Source organism: Lampetra planeri, chromosome 25 (assembly GCF_965212315.1).
Source record: "Lampetra planeri chromosome 25, kcLamPlan1.2.h2, whole genome shotgun sequence".
Classification (NCBI taxonomy): Eukaryota; Metazoa; Chordata; class Hyperoartia; order Petromyzontiformes; family Petromyzontidae; genus Lampetra; species Lampetra planeri.
The window spans coordinates 3,209,671-3,236,975 of record NC_136131.1 but is presented as its reverse complement, the minus strand read 5'-3'; the positions used below and the strand labels follow the sequence as shown (position 1 = coordinate 3,236,975).

Genomic DNA, 27,305 nt, shown 5'->3' with positions numbered 1-27,305 from the left:
GATAGAGGAAACCGAAGCTGTACCGAAAGATGTATTCATAAATAACTTGAAGTTCTTACCATGTCGGAGCCACTCATTACACAAGCACCAACCACCGTCAGAGCAGCAGCTCAAGGCTCCCCGACTCGTTCAGACTCTCACCTGTCCAGGCACTCACCTGTCCAGGCTGGCATATGGAGGGACTTGGAGCTCTTGACTTTGCGCCTCCGAGTTCTCGATTCGTGAAATTCGAGCTTTATAAAATCACCTTTGTCAGTATTATTTAACATTCACATGCTTCTTGAATTGAGTAAGGCTATCTGTGAGAGGTTTGGAAAACCAGACGATTTGAGGAAGTTCCAAAGCAGAGCAGTACCAGGGAAAGAAACAACAAGAGATGTGAGGTTACCTCCTGCAGTTTGGTGGGCAAGAGGAAACAGTCTGGTAGACGAAGTCTTCACCACGAGTAAAATCATCAATGTTTGTTGTCGTGGAGTGGTAGTGAGTGGTAAGCATGTTGCGCGACGAATCCGGCATCCTGAGTTGGATTGCCACTCATGGCCACCAAGAGTGGCGATTATCTGAAGCGATCCTGGGTTTCCGCTAAGTCGACTCAGCCTTAAATTAGTACCTGGTGTGGTGTGTAAACATTACCACTCGAGAGACAAAGGTGGCCGGGCGCGGTGATGGCCAACCTCCCCTTCATGTGACGTGCTGGCCTTCATAGGTGCTCACTAACAGAACTCGCACCAAAAGTTATCTTTGTTGTGATGTGCAGTGCGGTGGTGGTGGTTGAACATTGTGGATGAGACAAAATAGTCTGCCGGATTTCAGTACCGTGTGTGATGAACATACTATACAAAAAAAACAACTCCTAAAATGTTTAAATACGCAGAAACACAATTTTTTATTTGATTTATTTTTAATGTGTAAAAACTAACAATAAAAAATACAAATGTACTGTACATGTTTATAATATTACTTGCAATTATTTCCCATATTTTTGGTGATTCATGAATCAATACCAATATAAGCAAATGTCAAAACACGTGTTTTAGTTCGCCAAAAATTTGGGACCCGAGCTATTGTAGCATGCCTTATGTCAACTACCTCTTACCATATATCAAATATAATCAACTACACTTTGCATAAAATATATATATACATGCTCATGTTAACTTGCTTTCATAGATTTATATATATACTTTGCAAATGACAGTACTTTAATAACTTTGTAAATCACAGTGCCTCTGCTCCTCTTCTTGATAAATCCATGTCATTCCTCATGCCACGAACGAACCCCTTACAGAAACAAACGTTCCAACTCTGTATAGTTATTTGAATTGTCACAATCCGGTGTAATAATTTTATTTTATTCCATTCGGAACCAGTTTCTTTATTGTTTCACTTACACGCCTTGTTATTGACTTGCTTGTTCATGCCATTTGTACAGTTTTCCTCAAAATTGTTAGCCTTAAAGATAACAGGGCAACATTAGCATATGATTTACATCATTACTGAGTCAATTGTTTGCCTCTATAATTTGATGCGTGTATCACAAGCATGGTTATTGATTTAATCGATGAATTGTCACTTAGCATCACCACCGTTCCACACCGCAACAACGCGTGCTCGGACACAGTTTAGGATTTAGATTGTTCCAATCTTAGCTGGGCCCATTCCAACCTGCCTATTACTTTCAAAGTACAGCACAAGAAAATTATTAACAAAGGTCTTCTAAAACAAATACAACTGATGTCTTCTCAATAATATGACCTAAAATATATAAGAATACAATATAACAGAAGCACACCTTAACATATGACGTATGTGGCGTTGCTATACAGTATATGAATCAACACCATATCTTTCCAATCAATGCAGTCGCATATACACTTTTACATAAACATGAAAAAATGCTTATCTTAATTAGGAAAGAAAGAATATCTCACAATACCGAAAGAGGCAGAAACTACATGTGAATGCATTGTCTTGAGCGGTGGATTATCGCGCAGCTGACGAAAGCTGGGACATATAATGCCCCCGGTTAGACTTAAGGATTTCCCATGGCAGCCGCCTTCAACAAGAAGACGATCCTGGGAAAACCAGGACAGGTGGCAACCCTTATATAAATACGGTGTTAAGACCCAAGCGTAATTGTGTAAGCTGCAGGTTCGCTGCTCGTTTTAATTTTTTTACATGGCGTATACTTCTTTACATGAAGCATAAAAACTAGCACATTTTGTTAATCTTTAGAAAATGAAAGGACATTCGTTCAGTGCTCTTGTTTACTTTGCTTTTCTTGGTGGTCTCCCATATCTGTGAAGCTCTGCACATGCATCGGTGTGTTAATGCGCTGCTTTAAAAGAACGTTCATTAGGCGAGAGCCCTTTCCAGATGGGCACCATGACAAAATGTGCATTGCAGCAGTACAGTTGAAACCGTTGCTGACCTTACTTAAAAGCCAAACAAGTACTATACGCTTTCATATTATGTCCACACGCAAGCACTACCACATGGACGTGACGTTATCATAAATATGATATTACTTGACCATGGGCAACCGAAGATTCAACACATAACGTACTATCCGTCCAATGAATGCCATCTGGAAAGTGTTGAAATATTTAGGGTTTGAACCGTGATACAATGGCTGTCACACGACATCATTCCGTCTGGAAAAAAAACAGTAAAAATCAACCGGTACTGTTCAGTATAAAAAAAAAACTTGCTTTATATCCGAGTGGTTCTTTGGCGTGATTTCGGGTCATCGGCATAACTGAAAGTTCCGCTGCGCATGCTGGGGAACTTCGGCAGGAATAAACAACCAAATACCGCATTCAGTTCCTGCGCACGGAGCGAAACGCTGAACATCGTGCCGTACAAGACCGGGAGACAACCTGAAATTTACGTCAAAGAGCTGTACAGCACAACTGGCAACAACAACAAAAACCTGCGTGGTAATTTTTTATATCGCAGTGTCACGAGGCCTTTAGCTGGCATGTCTTTCATGCCGATTTCAGACTTATTAATGAGTTTAAACCATCAGGATAAAGAGTCGAGAGGCATGATTTGAACGAAATGAGGCTTCGGTCTGGGTGAATCGATTTAGGTTACATTCTTTCATATGATCCTTATGGCGGTACCCCAGGGTAACAAATAATACAAAATGGCCGAGGCAATTAAATATTGTATTTCTGGGACATTATTTTTTCAAGGGGTGTACTTAACTCCGCGACTGGGGTACCAATCAATCCAAAATCAGTGCCACTCCACGATGTCGAAACGCAGCGAGGAAGATTGCGCTGAAACCCTGAACGCTCGTACGCACCGTAGTGGTGCATCGTGTACAGCTCGTCGAGATGAGTCGATTGCCGCATCGCCGACCATCAACAGACTAAAAATGACTGCATCACAGACATTATGCGAGAGCCGGGGTATTATGGTACCCCGGGGTACCGCCATAAGGTTCATTTGTCGGAGCCAACCAGACTTTTGTCAACACAAGAACCCGTAAATTAGTTTCTAAATGCATAATTGATTTTTGGGTTTAGATTGCGCGAGCACAATGTGTGTCATCGTACACCGCACTTCACCTAATACAGCCAATTAATAAATTTGCATTGTCTACAATGTTTAACTGTGTGTCGATCGCTCCCCAACACACCACTGGTGCTGAAGCAGATACTAAATTGTCTACGTTTGTTCACGTGAAACCTTTATTCATTGACTGCGTCAGGTGGAGGAGGGTGCACAACACACACGGTTTACTCACGTGATCTGACCCAAAAATCTATGAGGAATTGTAATATTGCTCGCGAAAGCCTCCGTCTTAAAATTTATGGTGCCCCGCGCTTGGAGTTAAGCGATTATTTCCAAAAATGTGTAGACCGTACGATACTAGCATGGTTGAATACTGCAATATACAGCAAAATATACATGTGACTAAAGCAGAACTTAATGCGATATAAAGACTTTAAAGACAGGTGTATTGGTATTGTAGATTTATTTCGAAAATGGATTTACTTGACAATACCCATAAGCCCATAAAGCATTTGTGAATGTGAGTTTTTTCCCCAAACTCATAAGACGTTACGTCATGCTGGATAACTGCACACCCCAATACATTGGTGTATAGAACTAAACAATTATTGGACATTGGCTTGACAAAATCTGGCATTCAAATTAAAATAAAATGTATAAAAAATACCGTTTGTTTCCACCTTTATCTAAACCTTTAACAGTCTTCACCCATCAAGCATATTTAAAGAAAATACATTTCTAAAAAGAAAACGTGATGATCGAGTGCAGCGGTGGCTATTTCATAAAAAATGCACGGTCCTTTTGGTTGTTGGTGCTTGCTTTTGTAATTCTTGGGGGGGGGGGGTAAAAAGAAAGCAAGGGAAAAAATCAATCCGCACGGATTCTGGAATACTTTTACAACTCACGTTTGTGCTCGGGTGGTCTTTAATTGGGGATGACGAGTGGCGTTCGCGCCGGGGCGAATGAGAAGCTGCAAGCGATGGGACAACGAGGCTCGGATAGCGGCTCTGACGCGGAGGGCAAGTCTCGTCCTGAAGACGAGGTGGGGGGGGGGGCTTTTAGTGCTGGTTTTGCTTTTCGTTGTCTCCGAGTTTTGGGTATACCCCATTGATCAATTGGGCCAACTAAGGGCCCGATTGGATCATCTCTGGAAGAGTTTGTGTGCCGCCCTACATTGTTAAGGGTGGATGAGTGGGGGAGGGTAGGAATAATACACATTTCCTCTTTTGGATATTGAACCCTGTTCACTGTTTTTACTAAATAATCCGTATCATGTCAATAGTCGTGACTTTACCGGGTTGTAATTGCAACTGCTAATTTTGTAATAGTAGTAAACGCACTTCTACATGTACCAAGCAGATAAGTGCCACTAAACTTCGATTAGCACTGCTGGCTACGTACGGTGCGAAAGAAGTTCAAACATACATATATACTGCGTGACTTCGGTCCTATCAATTCACGCACAGAAACAAAATGAATCGTAGCATCATTGTAGGACCACGAGGGACAATTATGGTGTGGGGAGGGCCTTGCAATAAGTGATGACTGGTCTCGTTGATTTGTGACCGTTTCGGAAATCTTACATGACAAATAACAGTTTTAATTAGAACTTTAACAGGTGTATTTTGCATATGTGAGGGAAAAGAAACCCTTCACAACTCAACTGGTCAATTAATATGTAAAATGTAAAGATTACATAATCTCCTGGAGCAGTGCACTCTCTCATTCTATTGATAATTCAAACTCCACGATATAATGTGCGGTACTTTTTCAGTCCACTGCTGAATGAAGACCTGCCTGTACTGTGTCCAGTTATGGGGAGCTGTTTGATCATACTTCACCACAATGCTCAGTGTTGGTTGGTGAAGGCAGTGACGCACTACGGTATAATGCATTACTTTTCACTGACATTAGCCCTTGACGGAAATCTAAATCAGTTCTCTAGGTGAATTTATTGTGCGCAAACCACTGTACCGCTGCTTCCCACCTACTCCGTGATACTGCACCATAATACAGATGCTTACCAATAGCCATTCAATACACTCACAAACACCTTCCTTTATCTACCGATGCTGGTTGATAGGCCCGACAGCCTCTCCCCCCCCATCCACTTCTCATGCATTCATGTCCCTGTAAAGAGCTCAAACAAACCAAGCCTGGTCAGCTAAGCAATACATGGGTGCCTAATAACTACCTCGCCTGGTATACAAGAGGTCGTGGGTTCAGTTCGGACCCTGACGATGCCTGCTGTTTATTTGGAGTTGCCTGTCCTCTCTCTCTCTCCTTGTGGCCACGTCGATTTTTCTCCGGGCCCTCCAGTTTCCCCCCCACATTTAGAATTAACATGCGTTTCTCGTATATTTGGCTACTATAAATTTCCAAATAAGCCACTTCGTTGAGTTACCAATTGTGGCCAAGTCGCTTCTGAAAAAAAGAGCTAGAGAGCTCAATGGACCTTACCTGGTAAAATAAAAATAAATGTTTTAGTGTGCATTGTGAGCTACTCAAACACAATTTGGTTTCCAAAAATGAAGCAATTATTAGGACATGCCTATGCTAAAAAGAAGCTGCTTAATGGAGAATAACTTATTGAACATTTACTTTTAAGATATATACAGGAAACGTATTCTTTATTAACTCCCAAAACACTTTGGCATCCGCTCAAACTAACCAACAATGTTAATATAGTGGAAACATAGTATCTGGAAATATAAGGCAACAGCGTTTCTACCGATGTAAAATATTTTATCTTGCATATGTGGATATGCCACATTTTCAAACTGAATTTGCACAATGAAAACCCCCAAGATGCTACTTTATATATTCATCACTATTGCCTGTGTAAAAAAAAAAAAAAGGCATATAAAATACCAATTCACACCCCCATCCAAGGGAATCAATGAATTGTGACTGAATTGAAGAATCAATATCTGTTTTACTCTTTTGTGCTGTCTCATTAATATTGTTTCTCATCTATTATATCTCATGTGTCCATACGTGCATTACTCAATTGCACGTATTGCAAATGTAAGAATCAACTTTTATTGGATGGCTTTGTTACCTGCCTCGTTAATACCGTAGCACTTGTGAAAATATACAGCGTTTAAATTAAAACTTTATCACTAGAGGTGGTCAAATAGCCCGTGGTTAATGTGCTCACCACTGAGTATTATTTGCCAGAATCCATGGTACAAATGCTCACTGTGCCTGCAACGGGGCATTCACTTAGGACGCTGCACCTCGTATGAGTAAAGCCACCATTTACCGTATTCTTCGTATGAGAAAGACACTCTTTTCTGCAGTATTTTTAAAGCAAAGGTTCGGGGTGCATACTTTCATCGGGTAGGTGTGTGTGCGTGTGGGACCAGATTTGTTTCACTTCATTTACATCAAGCGCAAGTTTGGGGTATGTTTTGTTTTCTGGAGCATCTGATAATCCAAAGAATATGGTAATTATCAAAAACACACTAAAATTATGAACTATTAACGCAACAGTGTTGATGTCTATAGTTTTCCTGAAAAATATATAATCTTAGAATGCAAATTAAATCCAGGATATGTGTATAAATGCCCCTAGCGTGATTACAATGACAATTTTGAGTGTAGTCTTATCTTTAGATATATCTCACCATATGCGTGTGTCATTTAGATAGCAGTAGCATCGATTGTTATTAAGCATTGTCGTTATCTCACTAAGTATATGTTAGCTATTTCTTGCACCATTAAGCGTTAATATTACTTATACAAGTATTATTTATTCAAATAGCTACGTATTCATAATACTGTACTGATTAAAATATTGGAATAAAACATCTGTAACTTATGACAACATTTTTTATTTAAAGCTTTCGTGACTGCAGGGATTCATATTCTTGGTTCTTTCGGTAAAGTCACGTAGAAGGGAAATAATACAATAATAAAAATCTAAAAACAATAAAATTATCACGACGTTTCGACTGCAACACAAGCAATCATCATCAGGTGTGAAATCCACAGCAATAAAATTTGAAAAAAGTGGCGTTTTATTTCAGCATCACGGACAGTGATTTGGCAGTTGGTCAGATGGACGAGTCCATCTATGAGTAGTGGTGTTAACTACTCGCTGTTCGCAAACTGTGAGAGCAGATCGTAAACAAGGTTTTCCCGCTCAATCAAATGGTCAGGGTCAAATGGGGTGAGGTAGGATCCAAACCCAGATTGGGAAGGACCAATCAGAGGGTCCCACAAGGTGGCCGGGGATTGGACAACCCGGCCACGAACAGATATAAAAGCCAGAGCGCTGAGAGCTCTGGAGGAGTTCTGCTACACGAAGACCCAAGTCGGCCGAAGACGTCTAGGACCCTGGACCAAGCCCTCCAGCCCTTAGCAGGGCTAGGGCTCAGAGTAACCAGTGGTCGGGGAGAGATCCCCTAGGTCCAGCCAGAGGACGCTGGGAGAGCAGGGAGATTAGATAGCCTGCAAGGTCCAGAGGCTTGTACCTTCTGAGGGTAACGGGTGAGGGGACCATATACCCCTTAGTGGGATAGGGACTGTGTATTAAGATAATAAACAGTGTGTGCCATAAAGAAGTTTAGAAGTCCATCCTTACAACACTACATTGGTGTCAAAAGATGGAAACAAGACGAACGAACCGCACGCGAAGTCCGGACGACGCAAGCTCCAACTCACCCGTGGGTGCTGAGGGCGGCGCTGAAGACGCCGGCGTGCCGACAGCCATCCCACGACCAGCGGTGCAGCCGATCACCGCGAGCGGCGGCATCCCGGCTGCTCACACCCGTCTCGCCCAGCTACTGCATGCTGCAGCAGCCATCCTCGACGAGATTACCTTGGGGGCTGCGGGCGGAGCGGAGTGGCCGACGGCGGACATTGCCGCCATCACAAACCCGGAAGACATCGTGTTTCCCGCCAATGGGTCACTTGGTTCCGCCGGAAGCGGAAGCCACGTGCATGCTGGGAACTCCGGCGGCCAATCACGGCACACCGCGTCATCAGAGCACGACGCTGCCTCTGCAGGACCCTCCAGCAACGCCACGTCATCACGGCTGCGACGCCGTACAGTACATGTCGTGGATCAGGCGATCGCCGCGTTCGGGACCGAGTCCGACCTGGACGAAGACGACGACACAGCTGCACTACAGCAACGCCTGCCCGTCTTCCGTGAATTCTCGTCCACAGGGGGCGACTGGGCGGCATTTGAGCATCGCTTCCTCAGCCACCAGGAGATGGTGGGCTGGTCAGATGCACAGGCTCTTCGTGCACTACCAGCCATTTTGGACGACGACTCTCTCGCTGCGCTTATCTCCATTCCCAAGTGACAAAGAGCGACACTACAAGCAGCACTTCGGCGGCTGTCTGATGTCTACGGACCTCCCTCTGCCACACGCCACCAGTTTTACGAGAGACGATGCAGGCCAAGAGAATCGCCATTGGCGTTCCGCACCGCGCTACTCGCCATGGCAAGAGCGGCTTACCCCCGCATGGACGATGAAGCCATAGACGATCTTGTCCTACAGAAGCTGGTCGAGATGGCACGGGGACTGCGCCTTGTCATCCAAGCCGTGGATGATGAAGACATGTGCTCATTGCGAGCTGCCCGGAGCATCCATGCTCACTTGATGCTCGACCAGGACGAGCCCATGACCGCATCGGCTACGACATCGGGGCCTGCCAGCAGGGACGACGATCGCTCTCCAGATCGGGTCTTCTCAACGTCCAGGGCGACAGGCCGGCGATCACCGGATCGCACCAGACGCCGCGACGATCAGGAGCGGGGACGGGCCTTCCCCCGCAGCGACGTGACGTGCTTCAACTGTTGCCGCCGAGGCCACGTCTCTTCCGACTGCCGTGCACCTCGTCGGCGCTCCTCCGGATCCCGAGACCGGGACCACAGGGCTCCCAGCACACCGCGGCATAAACAGGCGAGTCGCGGCACCCCTCACGCTCGGTCCTCACTCACACCTCACACACCACAACGCACCGTTGACTTCGCTCGGGATTCTGCGTATGACGCGCGGTGTTCAGGCGACTCTTCACGGCCACTCCGACCTGGGCAGTGGTCAGAGCTGGCCCATAGGATGGTCGCAGCGACGGCGGGTTCATCGGTGGTTGTTGGTTCGATCGAGGGGGTAGAGTTGCGCGTGCTTGTCGATACCGGTGCATCGGCCACTATCATTTCCGATTTAATTCATAACATACTGCCGGTGCGATGTCGATCATTGGAAAAGGTCTCTGTTCCGTTTTTTTCCGCAAATGGAAGTTCGCTGGGGATTCTCGGGCAAATTCGGGCGCAAATTGCGATTGGTGATATTAAATTGGCCGGCCCTGTTTTTGTCTCTTCCTCCCTCGCGGTGCCGTGTCTCCTGGGTACTGATTTTCTCGCCAAAATGCCCATTAAAATCCTCATCGACCAGGGATGTATTGAACTCTTGTCGGGCCGCCGGATGGCATTTTTACCCGCAGCCACGCATTCACGGACGGCAAATGCCTCCGTGCAGGCTTTTACGGCTTGCGCTGTACGCATTCCGCCAGGGGCACAGATGCTTGTACCCTTGCGGTTAAAGAAACCGCACGCTCCCACCGCCTCGGTAAATGACATTCTGTTGGGGCCCTCCAACCCAGCAGTTAATGGCCTATCATTGGTGGCCGCACAGACTCTCGTAGCGGCCGACAGGGAGCCATTTCTACAGGTTTTGAATGTTGGTCTGTCCGAAACCGTCATTCCACAGGGGACAGTGCTCGCTCATGCGACGGTGGCGCCCCTGGGGACCGGGGTTGTTGGACATGTATCTAACAGTCAGCAGCCTCGCCCTCCTCCTAAGTTAGACGAGGGATGGATTGACGCTCTTTGCGCGGATGCCGGCGATTTATCCGGGTCACAGCAGAGTCAATTGCGGGCTCTTTTGCGGGAATTCTCGGATGTGTTCAGCAAATCACAATTTGATATTGGCTACACCAAGCTGCTGCGTCACCACATTGATACTGGTGATGCTGCCCCTATCCGCCAAAACCCGTTTCGGCTCAGCCCGGCGGAGAAACAGCATGTCAAATGGGCAATTGACGACATGCTGGCGGCTGATATCATTTCTCCTTCAAACAGCCCCTGGGGTGCTCCGATAGTGCTGGTCAAAAAGCACGATGGCAGTCTTCGATTCTGTGTCGATTTTCGGCGCCTAAATAAAATTTCCGTGGCTGACGCCTATCCTCTTCCACGTATGGATGAGTCATTGGATGCTCTGGCAGGGGCGCGTTATTTTTCCACTTTAGACCTTCTGTCGGGGTTTTGGCAACTTCCCCTCAACGAAGCGTCGAAACAAAAGACTGCTTTTCGGACACCACAGGGCCTTTTCGAGTTTAATAGATTGCCCATGGGTCTCCACTCGGCCCCAGCGACGTTTCAGAGGCTCATGGAGCTGGTCCTAGCTGGGCTCCAGTGGGACTCATGTCTCATCTATCTTGACGACGTTATTGTCTTTGGCCGCACGTTCAACGAACACATTGAACGGTTGCGCGCTGTTTTCGAAAAGATGCGAGCTGCTAACCTCAAATTCAAACCGCAGAAGTGCCACCTTCTGCGTGAGTCTGTGCGCTATCTGGGCCACATAGTCAGCCGCTCGGGAATTTCCACAGACCCTGAAAAGACAAAATGTGTCAGCCAATGGCCTACCCCCACCTCTGCGGGGGATGTTCACAGTTTTATTGGGTTCGCGTCATATTACCGACGCTTTGTGGCTGGTTTCGCTACAATCGCCAAGCCACTGCATGCTCTTATGGCGAAAGGGGTCAAATTTCATTGGGGAGATGCTGAACAGGCCGCATTTGACTTCTTGCGGAATGCTCTCGTAGCAGCACCGCCCCTGGCTTACCCCGATTTTGCGAAACCATTTATTCTGGACACTGATGCCAGCAACACTGGGATCGGCGGGGTGCTGTCCCAAACCGTAAATGGCGTTGAGAGGGTCGTTGCCTGTGGAAGCAGGGTCTTGTCCCCTGCAGAGCAACGCTATTGCGTGACCCGACGCGAGCTGTTGGCCATTGTTTACTTTATCCAGCAATACAGGCCATACCTATATGGTCAACGATTTACCGTTCGCTCCGATCACTCTGCGTTGCAATACGCTTTGCGCGTTGACCAACCTTCCGGCCAGCTCTCCCGGTGGCTTGAAGTCCTCCAGGACTACAATTTCATGGTGATTTACCGTAAGGGTACACAGCACAATAATGCTGACGCGCTATCTCGCCTTCTGCCAGAAAAAAATGCGCGTGCTTTACGGGTTCTGGCCGGTGCAAGCCACAAATGGTACAGCCGGTTGCACCTCCTGAAACATTTTCTGCCGCGTTTCCCTCAGATTCATTGGCGGGAGCGGACCACGAAAGTCCGCCAGCGAGTGACGACTTGCTGGGGATAACGCTGGACGAATGGGGTTGGCACCAAATGAACGACGCGTCATTGTTGCCTCTGCGTCGCGCATGTGATACGACCTCATGTTCGGGTAAATTGAACTCTTTTGCTATGCGGCGCGGTCTGCTCATGCATTGAGATGCTGATTCCTGCCAGTACAAAATTGTGGTGCCATCGGCTTTGCGGTGTACGGCTGTGTGCGTGGCACATGAGCGATTGTCGCACCTGGGTGTGCACAAAACCATGGGGTTGCTAAGATTGCAATTTTACTGGCCGGGCATGCTTCGCGACGTGACTGATATTTTAATGGGCTGCACCCAATGTGCGCAACGAAAACCACCAGCGAAGCCGGCATGCCCACCACTGCAGCCCATCTCGGTATCCCGTGTGAACGAGCTGGTTGCTCTTAACATTTTGGGGCCTTTCCCTACTACGCCTCGTGGTAATAAGTACCTTCTGGTTGGGGTTGAGTATTTTACACGGTGGCCTATGGCCTGGGCCGTCCCCAACCAGTCGGCAGCGGCCGTTGTGGACGCCTTTGTTCAAGGCTATGTGTTGGACAAGGGTGCTCCAGAACGGCTGCTGACCGATCAGGGAAGACATTTTTCAGGTACCCTGTTGAGCGAGGTATGCCGCTTGTTGGGTACTAAAAAGGTGCGCACATCGCCCTATCACCCTCAAACTGACGGCATGGTGGAGCGCCTGCACAGGACGCTCACCTCTATGCTATGCCATCAGGTTGATGAATCCCACCAAGACTGGGACTTGCAGATTTCGGGGATCCTCGCTGCTTATCGCATGGCGCCCCATGCAGCGACGGGGTTCTCCCCGTTTTTCCTAATGTATGGCAGGGAGGCCATTCCTCCCATTGACGTTCAGCTTGGGATAGAGCAGCTTCCACGGTCATCGAAGCTCGCTGATCATTTACGCTTCAATCTCTGGAAGTTGTCTGAGGCACGTGATGCGGCGATTGAAAATTCCGCCTCCCTCCAGCGGGCCAATTTGAGGTTGCAAGCCCCTCGCGCGTCCGTGCATCGGTGGGCTCCAGGTGATAAGGCAAGGCTTCATTGCCCCCAGGTGCCGGTGTCCACATCGGCAAAGCTCCTTAAACCATGGCGGGGTCCGGTTGAAGTCGTCCAGATTGTACGACCACAATGTATTAAAATCCGTTGGGGACGGCGTCGCTGGTTTGTGCACCCTTCTCGCCTAAAGCCATTTGTTGCTCTGCGCGGCTCTGCGTCAAACTCACAACACGAGGGCCGAGCGTGTGATGTGTCCGACGAGCCGTTGCCGCGTTGGTACCTAATCCACGGCGCAGACGTGTCATTCCTCCCGCAGATGATGCAGGACTGATAGAGTCGTGCGAGCCGCGTTCTGCCGCTGGGAACCGGGGGGCGCCACGAGTCTCTGCAGAGAGGCCTCAGGACCCACCCAACATTTTTGTCAGGCTTCCTGACCCGCCCGACATTTTTGCCAGGCTGCCTCACCCGCCTGCGCCTAGAGTCTCCACAGGGAGGCCTCCTGACCCACCCAACATGTTTGCCAGGCTGCCTGACCCGTCTGCACCAAGAGGCTCCGCAGAGAGTCCTCCTGACCCACCCAACATGTTTGCCAGGCTGCCTGACCCGTCTGCACCAAGAGTCTCCGCAGAGAGGCCCCCTGTCCCTACCGACATTTTTGCCAGGCTGCCTGACCAGCCTGCAACCCTGATGAGGACACACATCCCCTACGATGGGCCCGCGAAATATACGCGGGCTAAATTGCGTCGGTTTTCATGATTGGCCATCGTTTTTTTTCTGCAGCGGAACGCTGCATGGGTTGTTGCATCGCGAATGTCGTTATTGGTGATTGTCTCTCACCGTGTACATATGTTGCGTTATTGGGGGGGTATTCATATTGGGGAACTTGTTGTTCTTGCTGTTCTTGTGGTTCTTGTTGTTTTTTGGCACACACATCGGTTCATTGATGGGGGGTTTTTCTCTTTGTAACAGCTGGGATGGCTGAGGCTTCCGAAGGGGGGAGTGATGTAGTGGTGTTAACTACTCGCTGTTCGCAAACTGTGAGAGCAGATCGTAAACAAGGTTTTCCCGCTCAATCAAACGGTCAGGGTCAAATGGGGTGAGGTAGGATCCAAACCCAGATTGGGAAGGACCAATCAGAGGGTCCCACAAGGTGGCCGGGGATTGGACAACCCGGCCACGAACAGGTATAAAAGCCAAAGCGCTGAGAGCTCTGGAGGAGTTCTGCTACACAAAGACCCAAGTCGGCCGAAGACGTCTAGGACCCTGGACCAAGCCCTCCAGCCCTTATCAGGGCTAGGGCTCAGAGTAACCAGTGGTCGGGGAGAGATCCCCTAGGTCCAGCCAGAGGACGCTGGGAGAGCAGGGAGATTAGATAGCCTGCAAGGTCCAGAGGCTTGTACCTTCTGAGGGTAACGGGTGAGGGGACCATATACCCCTTAGTGTGATAGGGACTGTGTATTAAGATAATAAACAGTGTGTGCCATAAAGAAGTTTAGAAGTCCGTCCTTACAACACTACATATGTTCGGAAAAGAGGAGGTGGGAGAAGAGAATGGAATGCGGTCTGAAAGTCACGGTAAGCGCGAACACAATTAATTAAGACCCGAAATGGTTTATCACGTCCTTCTAATGATTGCTGAGCCAGAATCCATCTTCTCGGTTGAAATTGTCTCTGTGTTTGTATATGTGGATAGCCTCATGAACGAATCTCTCATGGTAGCCAGATGGCTTGCAGAGAACCTCTGTCTTGGAGAAGTCAATGTTATGTGAGCCCACTGAATAATAACAGTGATCTGCCACGGCCGAGGTGTTGGTCCTACCGTATTTTAGGTCTGCTTTGTGCTCACGGATGCGGTCCGAGACAAATTTTCTTGCTGTGGATTTCACACCTGATGATGATTGCTTGTGTTGCAGTTGAAACGTCGTGAGAATTTTATTGTTTTTATATTTTTCTAATTTTATTATTTCCCTTCTACGTGACTTCACAGAAAGAACCAAGATTATGACAACATATTCTAAATGTGCAGGGCTTGGATGTAAGCACATTTTATATGACATAATGGTGATTATTCGTTGATATTTTTGCGCTAAATTACATGTAACAACTATCATTTACTAATCTTTCGATTTGGACTTCTGTGGATTGCTGCTATCTATTTTAAAGGCTACATTCAGTCATTTTATTGTAATTCAGGGCATTTAAAATCATAGTCAAAACCAATATATAATACAGTGTGTTCTCCTAAAATGCGTGTTGTCATGACACCAAGTGGATATAACGCGATGAATGCATTAGGGAACACAATTTTTAGAACGCGGATGCGAATTTGATTTCATACAATCGAGTGAACGAACTACGTCGCGCGAGTAGGAATAAGCGATTCTACGGCTGCCTCGGCGTAGCATCACACAAGGAGGGATGCTGCTGGATGCTTCTAGACGCTACCCACGCACCTGAAGTCTTTGTTCAGACCATGTACGCATCTCACGTGTTATCGTGGACTGTGCTTTACACTATATCATATATTATAACGCACTTTTCCATAATGCAGTGTTCTTCAAGAACACAACTACTGCGTTATAGGAGAACAGACTGTATTCATATTACTGCATTTACCACGTTACTCAGAAAGCAAGTGGCACTAAAATTCAATTTTGAGAGTTCTGAAAGCTTGTAAGAAATGGGAGAAACATTTGAGGTTTCTCTGAAAACGTCTGCCTGTCTAACAAACTCCATCCAATCTGATTGGCACGGACAATACACAATATTGTTCAGACTTGCTAACAACCGATGTAACCCTCACATTACATGGGTCCCAGTTCCATGGGTAAGAAATACTTTTTAAAAAAATTACTTGAAGAGATGGATATGTGAAGGACACCTATTGTCTGATTTTTTATTTCGTCATTTATATTCTCCACGACAACGCCAATGATTATTTTGTGCCGTCCTATAGAGTTGAACTCCTCTGATCCGCAGTGTTTTGGGGGGTAAGCATCGCAGATCCTATTATCCGCTATGTTGCCTGTTAATTTTTTCCATCACAGATCCTATTATCCGCTATGTTACCCGCGAATTTCCTCCACTTATTTGCAGGAGAAATATCACGAGCAATCACGGATAATGGGGATAATAGAGCCGCATATAATAGAAGTGGATGGTAGGGCTGTTAAATTACTTTGTGTTACCAGCAAATGAATGAATGAATGAAAAAAAGGTATAAACTATTACCGGTTTGCTACAGATATAGAAATGTGGAGGGCATTGAACATGACCGTTTTACATATTGAACTGAGAAATAATTGGATGCTATCACTGTGTAATGGTGAGTATACGGGACTTCCAATTCACAGATCAGTCTAAACAATTGGGCATGTTTCTTAAGCCGTGCAATAAGCGCCTTAAATCTGCTCGCCTCTGTCCGCCCGGCAGTTTAGCCAGAGTTAGTCACGTGTGGTGGTGTGAAATGTGGGTACTCTCAGCTCTTCTAAGATGTCTGGCCAGTGTGGAAGAGTAGGCCAAAATGCCCTTTAAAGGGGCTCTGCAGAGCTCCATCTAGTGGAGGCCCTTCCATGAGCAGTGATGCAAGAAATAAATTGTAGAGCTGCCCCTTTACCTTTAATGTGACATAATTCATACCAACATGTGGTGGTTGGTCTAGAAGGGTTTCATGATTATATACAACTAGCCATTTGCCACTCCAAGGACGGGTGTATTGCAGTAAATGTGAAACTTGAAAGTGGAAAGCAGACCGCGACGTGATATTCACTTGCATTAATGCGTGTGCAATTTGTAAGGGCGTGGTGACACAGACCGATTTCATTTTAAGGTTATAATCCCTTGTTCATCACGACGTCCTTTTTACTTTGATGTCTTAATAGCGTTACGGAGTGAGGGTTGTAAGTTGACCCCAAGGAGGGGGGAGGAGGCGCCTCGGCCCCCCATGTGGAGTGACGTAAGCCGCTAATTATTATGAATGGGGGGGGGTGTCCATTTGGAGGACGTCACCTTATAATGATTATTAATGAGGGGGGCCTATTCAATTTGGAGTGACGTCACCTGCTCATGCTTATTAATGAGGGGGGCTGGTCGACGTGGAGTGACGTCACGAGCGTTGCACACAGAAATTCTTGGCTCATTATAGTAGGTAAGAATAATGGCGGGGGTGTCTATTTGGAGTGACGTCACCTGCTCATGCTTATTAATGAGGGGGGCTGTTTGATGTGGAGTGACGTCACTTGCTTATGATTATTAGTGAGGGGTGGGGGGTGTCCATTTGGAGGACGTCATCTGCTCATGACTATTAATTAGGGGGGCTGGTCGATATGGAGTGACGTCACGAGCGTTAAGGACAGACATTCCTGGGTGATTATCGTAGGTATTGTGGTCATCTACACCAGTGGTTCTCAACCAGGGGTACGCGGGCCCAGGGTGGTACGTGAGTTCATTTCTAAATGTGTGCAATTATATTGTACATGAAAGTCATTGATGAATAATGATGTATGAATCTGCCAAACAAAAATAACTACGATAACATTAAAATCCATCTGGTAGCGTAGAACGATATAAAATAAATTTCTAAACTCATTTATCGTAAACAATGCGGTTTCCTAGAATAACTAGTGGACAAATGACGTCACGCATGCAGAGCAGCCGTTCTGCATGCGTGACGCTTGCAGATACTAGCTAGTAAGGGTGCCTCGCAAAATAGGAAATGGGTGAAAATGCTTATGTTCATTATTCATACATTTATTTCTCAGAGCCATGTTGGGTCAGCCAGGGGGGTTACTCTATTTAAAATAAATTAAACAAGGGGGGTACAGTGGCCAAAAAAGGTTGGTCTATACCAGGGGTCTGCAACCTTTAAGACATAAAGAGCCACTTGGACCCGTTTCCGAAGGAAAAAATAAACTGGGAGCCGCAAAACCATTGCAACATTTAAAACAAATATAACACTGCATATATTGTTTCTTACCTTATTGCTATATACAGGATCGTGCAGTCAGCTGTCAATCTGAATAAAAAAGGACTTTTTCACTTAACAATGTAAAATATATTTTTGCAAATTAATAGCTAAATTACCTGGTTAATGGGATTTTTGCTCCTGAACCTCAGTGCACAGTGTCTGCACATCAGGGCTGTAAGACGTCACCTTCATTTTCACACAGGCTTGCAAGCTGTCATCTGTGAGGCGTGATCGATGTTTGTTTTTAATATAGTTCATGTTGGAGAAGACCTGCTCACATACATATGTGGAGCCGAAGATCGACAGGACTCCAAATGCATACGTTTTCATGTTTATATAAGTGTTGGGGATGGCATTCCATGTTTCGAATACAAGTTTGTCCTGTTTGGGAAGGTTTTCAATATCACTCCATTTATGATTCTGAGCCAGAATGGCCTTCTGACGGGCAACATCCTCAAGAGTAGCGGTCAAGCATTTGAACTTGGACACCCATATATCTTTGTCGGCTATATCGGCCAGTTCCATCTCAAGATCAGGTTGACTTACACCTGCAAATGCAGTCATATTCAATAGGGATGGATCGATCGCCAGGGGAGTGACAGGGAAGGATAATGTCGTTTTTTCCTCTCTGAACTCACAGAATCGTTTCCCAAACGAACTTTGCATTGTGGTGATTGCAGACTTGAAATATTCCAAATTTATCGTATCATGACTTTGTTTGAACTCTCTCAAAGAGGGAAAGTGAGACAGTGTACCTCTCTGTAAATCTTTGACAAACACTGTCAACTTGCGCTCGAATGCCAAAACCTCCTCCAGCATGTGCAGGGCTGTGCCTCCTTTCCCCTGAAGGGTTGTATTTAGCGTGTTTAGATGTGCTGTCATGTCTACCATAAAATGTAATTTTTCCAGCCACTCTGGCTGTTCCAGCTCAGCAAAGGTGAGCTCTTTGCTGCCCAGGAAGGTTTTTACTTCTTCCAAACATGTGACAAAGCAACGGCAACGTTATTGCCTGTCACCGGGCGGGCAGTGTGGAGCGGAGCGGCGACCTGTCAGCAGCGGCAACGCCAGAGCAGGTGTCACAGTGCGCCTCCTCCCCTCGCTAGCATCCGCCCCGGAGCCGCGGTCAAGGTTCAAAAGAGCCGCATGCGGCTCCGGAACCGCAGGTTGCCGACCCCTGGTCTATACACTCCATCTTTACCGTTTACTAGCTTCTTATAAGTATTTTAGTTTATAATTTAAATATCCACGCATACTGTAAATTCAAAGCGGATTAAACAATCGTTTTGCCTACCATTCAAATCTCATTGATGTTTTCCCCAGAATATTAAGAACTCTCAGTCGGTTGAGTCTTTTAGGTTCCATCGTTTAAACATATTTGTTTTCAAGCTAGATTCGAAGCTTTCGTGACTGCAGGGATTACTCTTTGGTTATTTCGGTAAAGTGACGTAGAAATAAATTTAATTCAATAATAATAGAATACGACGTTTCGATTGCAACACAAGCAACCATCATCAGGTACAAATGAATGAGAAAACAAACATAATACAATTGGAAATATAATGCAATACAACACGCTAAACTTCGAATTTAGCAATCTTTGGAAGAACGTAATCAACCAGGCTATGCGTTAACTGTGTGCTAACCGACTCTCTGTGTTGCATTGCATTACGCTTCATAATTTTACTAAATTTGCTTTCTACCGTGCTTGTTTATAAGTCCATTCTCTCCTCCGGCCACTACGGGCAGTAATTCCACACAACGCTCCGTGCTTGTTTGTTTCGCAGTTCAGTGTCCAGCTCGTCCGTCCCCTATGAGTAGGAATTCCACACAACTCCCCTTCTCTCTATTTAAGGCCTCGACACAGAGACGTTGTCTTTCTGTGTGTCTATGTGTGTGTGTCTCTCTCTCTCTGTTTGTCTCTGTGTGAGTATCTCTCTGCTTCTGTGTCTGTCTGTGTCTCCGTGTCTATGTTTTGTCTCTCTCTCAAATTTAGCAATCTTTGGAAGAACATAATCAACCAGGTGGGGTGTTGACTGTGGTATTGGCCGACCGTTGTTTTGCATCATATTTCCAAATTTACTATGTTTGTTTTCTCATTCATTTTACCTGATGATGGTTGCTTGTGTTGCAATCGAAACGTCGTATTCTATTATTATTTAATTTCTTTCTACGTGACTTTACCGAAAGAACCAAAGAATATTTATTTTCACTTGAATATTCGTCGTCTGTGTTGGTTTTGTGGGCCTTTTAAATGTTTTACACAGTTTTTTGTTTCATTCAGTTTTACCTTGTGAAGGATTTTATTCAGCTTTACTCGTTATGGGGGTTTGTTAAGAGTTGGGTTATTTTATTTGTTGTGAGGCCTTGTGTGAATGCCACTGTATAAAATCGAGTTTTAGCAAATTCAATAACTAAAAAAAAAATTGGCATTTAGAACTCATTGATGTTTCGTGCGACCTGTACAATGACAGCGCTGCGACTGCACAATATCACAGGGTTGGCTGGAAGTTGCTCGACAGACAGAGTTGGGTTTACAAAGCTCATTTTTTTTAAAAATTAAACCCTTTCCTGAAGTGTCATTTGATTTTATGGCAGTGTGATAAATATCATCGATATTGAACACTATCTTTTTTTAGCTGCTGACCTCTCAAAGGAATTATCTTTCTTTTATCTCAAGGAACATACAGATTCAATAAGTCGTTAAAAGCAAACTTGAATAATTTATAATTGATTTTCGGGTCAGATCGCCACGAGACGTAAATAAAAATGCAAATGTAGTGTCATGAAGTTGTCACATGAACAAACAAGTTTTCACGTGATGAGCCTCAGAATTGTCACGTGAACAAACAAGTTGTCACGTGAACAACCTCTGAATTGTCACGTGGTTCAGCAATTGTTAAATGTTTGCAGACTGCTCTCTCTAGCAATACGGGCGGCGTACTGCAACAATGAAGAATGCCCACGTTTATTCTTGTGACGACTTTATTTGGATATGAGTTGGGTGGAGGAGGGCGTACGACACACATTTACATTTTAATCAAGCAACGATCTGACTCAAAGATCTTTTTTGAATCATAACATTGGTCATGAAAACCTACGTGTCAAATTGAATCAGATTTTCATTTGACCAATTGTGGATTTTTGTTTTTTACATTTTACACCTGCAACTATTTAACGAATCAATATTTTCTTATACAATGTACAATTTATAATGGATATATACATTTTTTTGGTATTTTTCTGTATCATAAAGCTTTCGTGACTGCAGGGATTCATCTTCTTGGTTCTTTCGGTAAAGTCACGTAGAAGGGAAATAATAAAATAATAATAAAATTATTATGTTTTCTTTTTATTATTTTATTATTTCCCTTCTACGTGACTTTACCGAAAGAACCAAGAAGACGCACCCTCGCTCTTAAGTGGCCTCCAAGCCTTATGAACTCTATCTCTCTGACCCCCTCACTTATGTCTTATGCAGAAGGGCCACTGTCTGAAAAGTCGCCAATTTATGTTTTTTTTTCTTTTAAGGCCACACACTTGTTGACACATGCCTTGAGTGTTTTTTTTGTTTTGTTATTACTTCGCGGGGCCGTGGGTGATGGTGGCAGACTGGGGAGGTCTTCATCCAGCAATGGACTGACCATTGCTAATGATGACGATGATGATGAAATCGTATTTAACAATGAAAGAAAACAATGTTACGAACACAATTTCCCACTCTTGAGCCTTTACGTAAATCATATTGCGTAAGATTAACACCAAAACTAAATGGATGTATCTTTATATATCTTGGCCCCAGGCATTCATTAAAACTTAGAAAAACAATCATAAGAATCTACCGAAAAATGCCAGATCGTATTTGATGTAAACTTCAATGGGCTGCTATTTGAATGGCCGTTTAACAAATCTCAATAAGGTCGTTGTATATAATGTAATAAAATAGGCACTTGGTTGATTTGCTTAGTGGACGTAATTATCAAAATAATTTAGTCCTGAGAATGTTTGCACAGCTCCACTTTTGTCATAGATTTTACTTATACTGTGAATGAAATAATTATTGGATTTTCTTGTAATTTATCCTTCATTGTATCTATATTGTGAGTGCAGTTTTCATTATTAAAGTTATCTTTATCAACTTTTAATGTATTTCGATTGGATGTTATCTGTACTTGTGAGTGTATTTCATTATATATACAGTGCTTTGAGATATTTCGATATGAAAGGTGGTAAAATAATTATTATTCTTGCGTTACACATTAATCTCAAACAAAAAATATGCCACGTTGTGGTGACACGTGATGTAATTTTTTGTGTGATTTTAAATGCCCCCAATTAGTCAGGTTAGGCAGTTAACAAGTATCATGCTCGTTTAATGTCATGAGGACCACAAGTAGTATTGCCGTGCAGACCTTCCTAGCTGCTCACAGAGTATATGCAAGCAGCTTCAAGTTGTCAGAAGTTATAATTTCAGGCGGCAAGCATTATCGACATCGTAAAAGAATACCATTAATTGTCAATCAAGAAAACTGCTGATGGTGCTCCGAAAATGAATCGTTTCGAAAAAAATGTTAACAAATTATTGGTAAAATAATTTCAAATCAGCATTAATGGTATAATGCTCATTTAATATTGTGCTTCGCTTAATTATCTTTCAGCAGCTTGACGTCTGGGGCTTTCCAAATGTGCTGTGGCTTATATTTCACGAGGAACAGCACAGAGGCTGCAGAGATAAGTCAATCAACGTCCATCGCAATTGTGTTATTGGTGTCGTGTCGGCATCATGTACCCTCTTCAATTCCTCGCAGATCACTGCGACCAATTGTGCATGCAGGGTCCACTTAAGTAGACATTACAGAGCTATATATGAGAGGTCACTTCAGGTCACCTCTGATTCACACTCAGTAGAGGGCAGCACTTTCTCTCTCGCTCTGTGTATAAGAATAAGGTTTGTCGTACAACAGTCACATCAATACGGTGTATTCTTTCTCAGGGCTGGAATTTAGACAAATTAAGTGCAGGTGCAAATTTGATGGGATCGTTGTTTTGCTCTCCAGCTATTGGTGACCAGCCTGAGACTATCAGCTCAACTACGTTCGAAAACCCCACGTTGATATTGAGGACCTGTATTTCTCGAGGTTCAGTCTGCCAAACGTATATACGTTTGCAGCCCTATTGTGAAGGTGTTTTAAAACCTATGTTGAGCACCTTCGACTGAAAACCACTCAATGCATCGGGTCTGCAGACACGTGCCCAACATTCCCCATTTCCACACTGCGTTGTCCGTGGTGCTCGCACGTCAACAACGCGTTGTACCCTGGACCCATTGGAAACATCCGAACGAGGTTTTCGAAGTACCTGGAGCATGCCACTCTATCCCCCGGTCGCTACTGGCAACCACACGTGGCCGTCAAGGGCACGTGGACGACGGCGAGGGCGTCATCGCCGTAGGCGAGCAGGAAGCGAGTGAGCGGCGCCTTTGGCTGCCGTGTGCCGCAGCGATGCACCTCCTGGCGATGGGCAGAAGGAAGGCAACAGCAAACGTTCACAGACATTTACATTTGCATTGGAACCGTGGGCGTAGGTTTCAACCCTTCGTGACATATTTTTGGTTAATTCAGATTTATTTATTTATTTGTTTTTACACATATATATACAGTAAAACCTTGGATTGCGAGTAACTTGGTCTGCGAGTGTTTTGCAAGACGAGCAATTTTTTTAAATACATATTTATTTGATAAACGAGCGAGGTCTTGCAATACGAGTAGTAATAATAATAATAATAGTTCAATTTGTAACGCGCGCAAATTTGCAGACGTAGTGGCCGCAACTCTGAGGTGCGGGTACGTGTATACGCTTTGTCTGCCGAGCGTCACGTGATCACAACTGATATACGAGTGCTTTGATATACGAGTGCTTTGGATTACAAACACGTTTCCGGAACCAATTATGCTCGCAATCCAAGGTTTTACTTACAGTGTTTCCTTGTTTATTCGCGAGGGATATACGTTCCGGAGATGCTCGTGAATTGTACACTTTGCGGATAATGATGTTGGCCTAGGAAGTAATTACCTTAAATAATTACGTAAATAAGCTACTAAATACTTGAACATTATCATAATAACACAACAATATAAAAATTTGTTTAAATAAACATTAATCAAATAAAAATAAAATTAATATTTACGTATTAAATAACATGTTTTAAATTATGACGATGCGCATCATTCACTTTATCTCTCATCACTTTATCTGTCATCACTTTCACTTTCCCTCTATGCAGTCGTGTAGAGTTCCAAATGTGATTCGCGGATAGCAATTTCGTGAACAACGAGGGAATACTGTGTGTATACAGCCGTCCTCCTTAATTTTGGAGCTTTCGTGACTGCAGGAAATATTCTTTGGTTTTTTCGGTAAAGTCACGTATAAAGATAAAATAATAAACGTCGTATGCTATTATTTAATGTATTATTTTATCTTTATACGTGACTTTACCGAAAGAACCAAAGAATAGCCGTCCTCCTATATGCCAGAGGATCTTAGATCTCTTTACATCGTCATATCTCATCGTCTCCACACATTTGAAAGGGCACCTCCCAATTGGCAGCCTTCCCTGTGTGACTCAGCACCTGGCCTACTTCGTCACACAGGTAACTCAGCACGTGACCTTCAAAGCGACCATTAGTCTGCCTACGAGTCAGTAGAGGGCGATGATTTCCTTTCCTGTAATGTGCACTCCTGTAGTGTTTTTGTATTGTATGTTGTAACGTTCTTACCCCGTGCCCCTACTGGACATGTACGGTGCTTTTTTGTCTTTCTGGAAGACTTTGCAGTTTTTTCCTGGATTTTTCTGTTTGCGCAGAGTCACTTTAAGATTCTAGATTTGAAGTTTTCGTGACTGCAAGGATCCAAACTCTTTGGTTCTTTCGGTAGAGTCACATAGGTGACAAAATAAAAATAAAAAATAAGACTAAAAGTATAGAAATAACTGTTTTCTTGTTCATGTTGCGGTTGCACCCGATTGAAGAGCCGAATGGCTCACAGGGCTATACCAAATAAATGAAACTGAAACTGATCTGTGAAAAATAGCTTTATCGCTCATCGGATTCCTCCAGTATAAATCTTCTGATTCTTATGATTGTTGCTGTGTACAATCCCAATATGAGTGATTTGAACGCATCGGAGGGCTACATAAGCACATCCGCGAATGTGTTAACTAACTGCTGTTTGGGAAATCCGGCATCAGATATTATCTTTGTAACATTAACCAACCTGCGTCGGGGTGGAATTTGCTGAACATCACCTTGCCTCACCACACAGCGGGGATTTTTGCAGTTGAGCTGCGTATCTCTCCAATGTGTGTTCGGGTCGCTACCACACGTTGTTCGGCATGATTTTCCTGGAGTTTTTTTTATGGCCGACTGAAGTTTAGCTTGAAGTCACACTGAGTGTGCGATAACCCCATTCCAGGATCAGCTGAGCAGGAAAACTCCCAATTGAGCAGAAGCTCGGTCCAACCCCCGAATACAAACCATAGGGGAGTGGTGTGGCCCAGCACCCTATCTACCACTTTATTTTTTTCTAAAAACAAAGATCCCCCATATAGCCTTCATAGACAGTTGGGCCAAGCGCTGTTAGCGAGTAGCACCTATGAAAGGCCGGCAGGGACCACGCCCTTTCGACTTTGTCTTCCCAGTACTGATATTTACACATTGCAGCAGGTATTCGTTTAAAGTCCAGTTTACCTAGGGGAGGCCTAAGACCAGTTCAGATATTCGCCACTGTTCATGGGTCGCGTAGCAGGAATTTAATTCGGGTTGCAGGATTCGTAGCACCGTGCGCTAACCACTGCGCTGCCGCTTGCTACTTTTCTTTCTTAGCGCATGCCCAGACACACCATGCATGTACAATAAGATAGCCTTACCCTGACATGCATTGCTCCCGATCATTACCCCTACCACGGTAAGGTGGCTAGCCCAGATGCCCTCGTTCCATGCCTAGTTTTGAGGGCGGTGCATTACGCCCGTGGCTGGGCCCCATTATAACGCTTCATACAAGGGATTGGGAAATATCAGTGACCTGAAGCGGGGGTGGCTGTGGGCCGGTGAAGTGGGACGAGCACCACTGGTGGAACGTCTCCTCCGCCGTGGAGCAGGGCACGCACAGGGTGTAGTTGAATGCCTGGGGCAGCAAGATCCACGGACTCCATCCGAGTTCTGGGGATACACACGAGCAACATTACAATGAGTTTACACATTTTTGAGCACTGTGATTGTTGGTGGTTGGTTGGTTGTTGGTGGTTGGTGGTGGTAGTGGTTGGCAGTGGTGGTAGTGGGTGGTGGTGGCTACACTGCACTTGGTGTGTAGTCCAGCACTGTGGAGGCTGCGAGGGTTGGTGGATCAAGATGGTATGGGGGAAGGAGGATTTGCCATACCCTGGCTCGCCAGAAGGTAGTACAGCACAAATGTGGACTCTACATCTTCCAACTGTATGGAATTGAGTAATGCCTCCTCGCATTTTTGAGTTTCATGTGGGTGTTGAGGTTTCCTCCCACATATAAAAGCTCATTAACACCTTCATATGCAGAGGACCATAGAACTTGGGGGGGGGGGCAGAATTTGGTGCCGGCTCATCGCATGGCTACTACTACCTCCCCGCTTGTCTGTGGTTTCTCATCGCGCCTCTGAGTTGTTCCAAGTTGTAATTATAATTATAGAGCCATATAAATAAATGAATTTACAGCCCTATGTCAATCCATTGTTGAATGATGGTGTCCTTACACTGTTCCGGTTATGTGGGTTAATTTAGTTTTGAAGAATGTTATCCTCTCCCCACCTATGTTAGCTGTGGGTGGATTCAAATTCTAGTTACCATGGTTCATTCCGCAACGTCCAAAACCACTGCACCACCACGCCACCCACAGGCAAGTAGCATTCATTTAAACACGTGCCAGAATATGGAGTCGCGAGCTTTCAATGCTGCATACTTTTCGAATATTGCAAACAATATATGTATGTTGTATGTATGTTTAACTTCTTTTGCACCATACGTAGTCAATCGTGCGAATCAGGGGTGCGAAAATGTCAGTTCACCTGAGTTTTCAAACATGTTTATGCTTGCTTTAAGCTATTTCCATGTGGGGCACAATGTTTCTTTTGAATGTAGACAGGCACGTGTTGATGCCTATCGCTTAACTTGCTTAAAAGTGTGTTTCTTCATTCCAAAGCTTCGTCAATAACACCGTTGCTTTAAAAGAAAAAAATGTATGATAGATGGCGTTTTCAGGCGATGGCCCTTCTTCATAGCAAATAAATATAGGCCATAGCGAGAGCAGCTACGGCGAGCTGGAGACTGCATTTGTTTACACCATGGGGACTGATGGGCATTACATAAAACAAT

At 44.9% G+C, this 27,305-nt stretch overlaps 1 protein-coding gene across 1 annotated transcript in view; it reads right to left on the bottom strand.

The window, feature by feature from the left end:
- Positions 1 to 879: 879 nt before the first annotated feature.
- The window catches only part of LOC144727253 (uncharacterized), a 44,759-nt gene continuing 18,333 nt past the window's right edge, over positions 880 to 27,305 (bottom strand). Inside the window, exons 4-6 of the mRNA XM_078605945.1 lie at positions 25,985 to 26,121; positions 23,264 to 23,415; positions 880 to 4,351 (exon numbers count right to left, since the gene is read on the bottom strand). Coding sequence (XP_078462071.1) covers positions 23,293 to 23,415; positions 25,985 to 26,121 — 260 coding nt within the window. The 3' untranslated portion in view covers positions 880 to 4,351; positions 23,264 to 23,292. The remainder of the gene's footprint in view (positions 4,352 to 23,263; positions 23,416 to 25,984; positions 26,122 to 27,305) is intronic.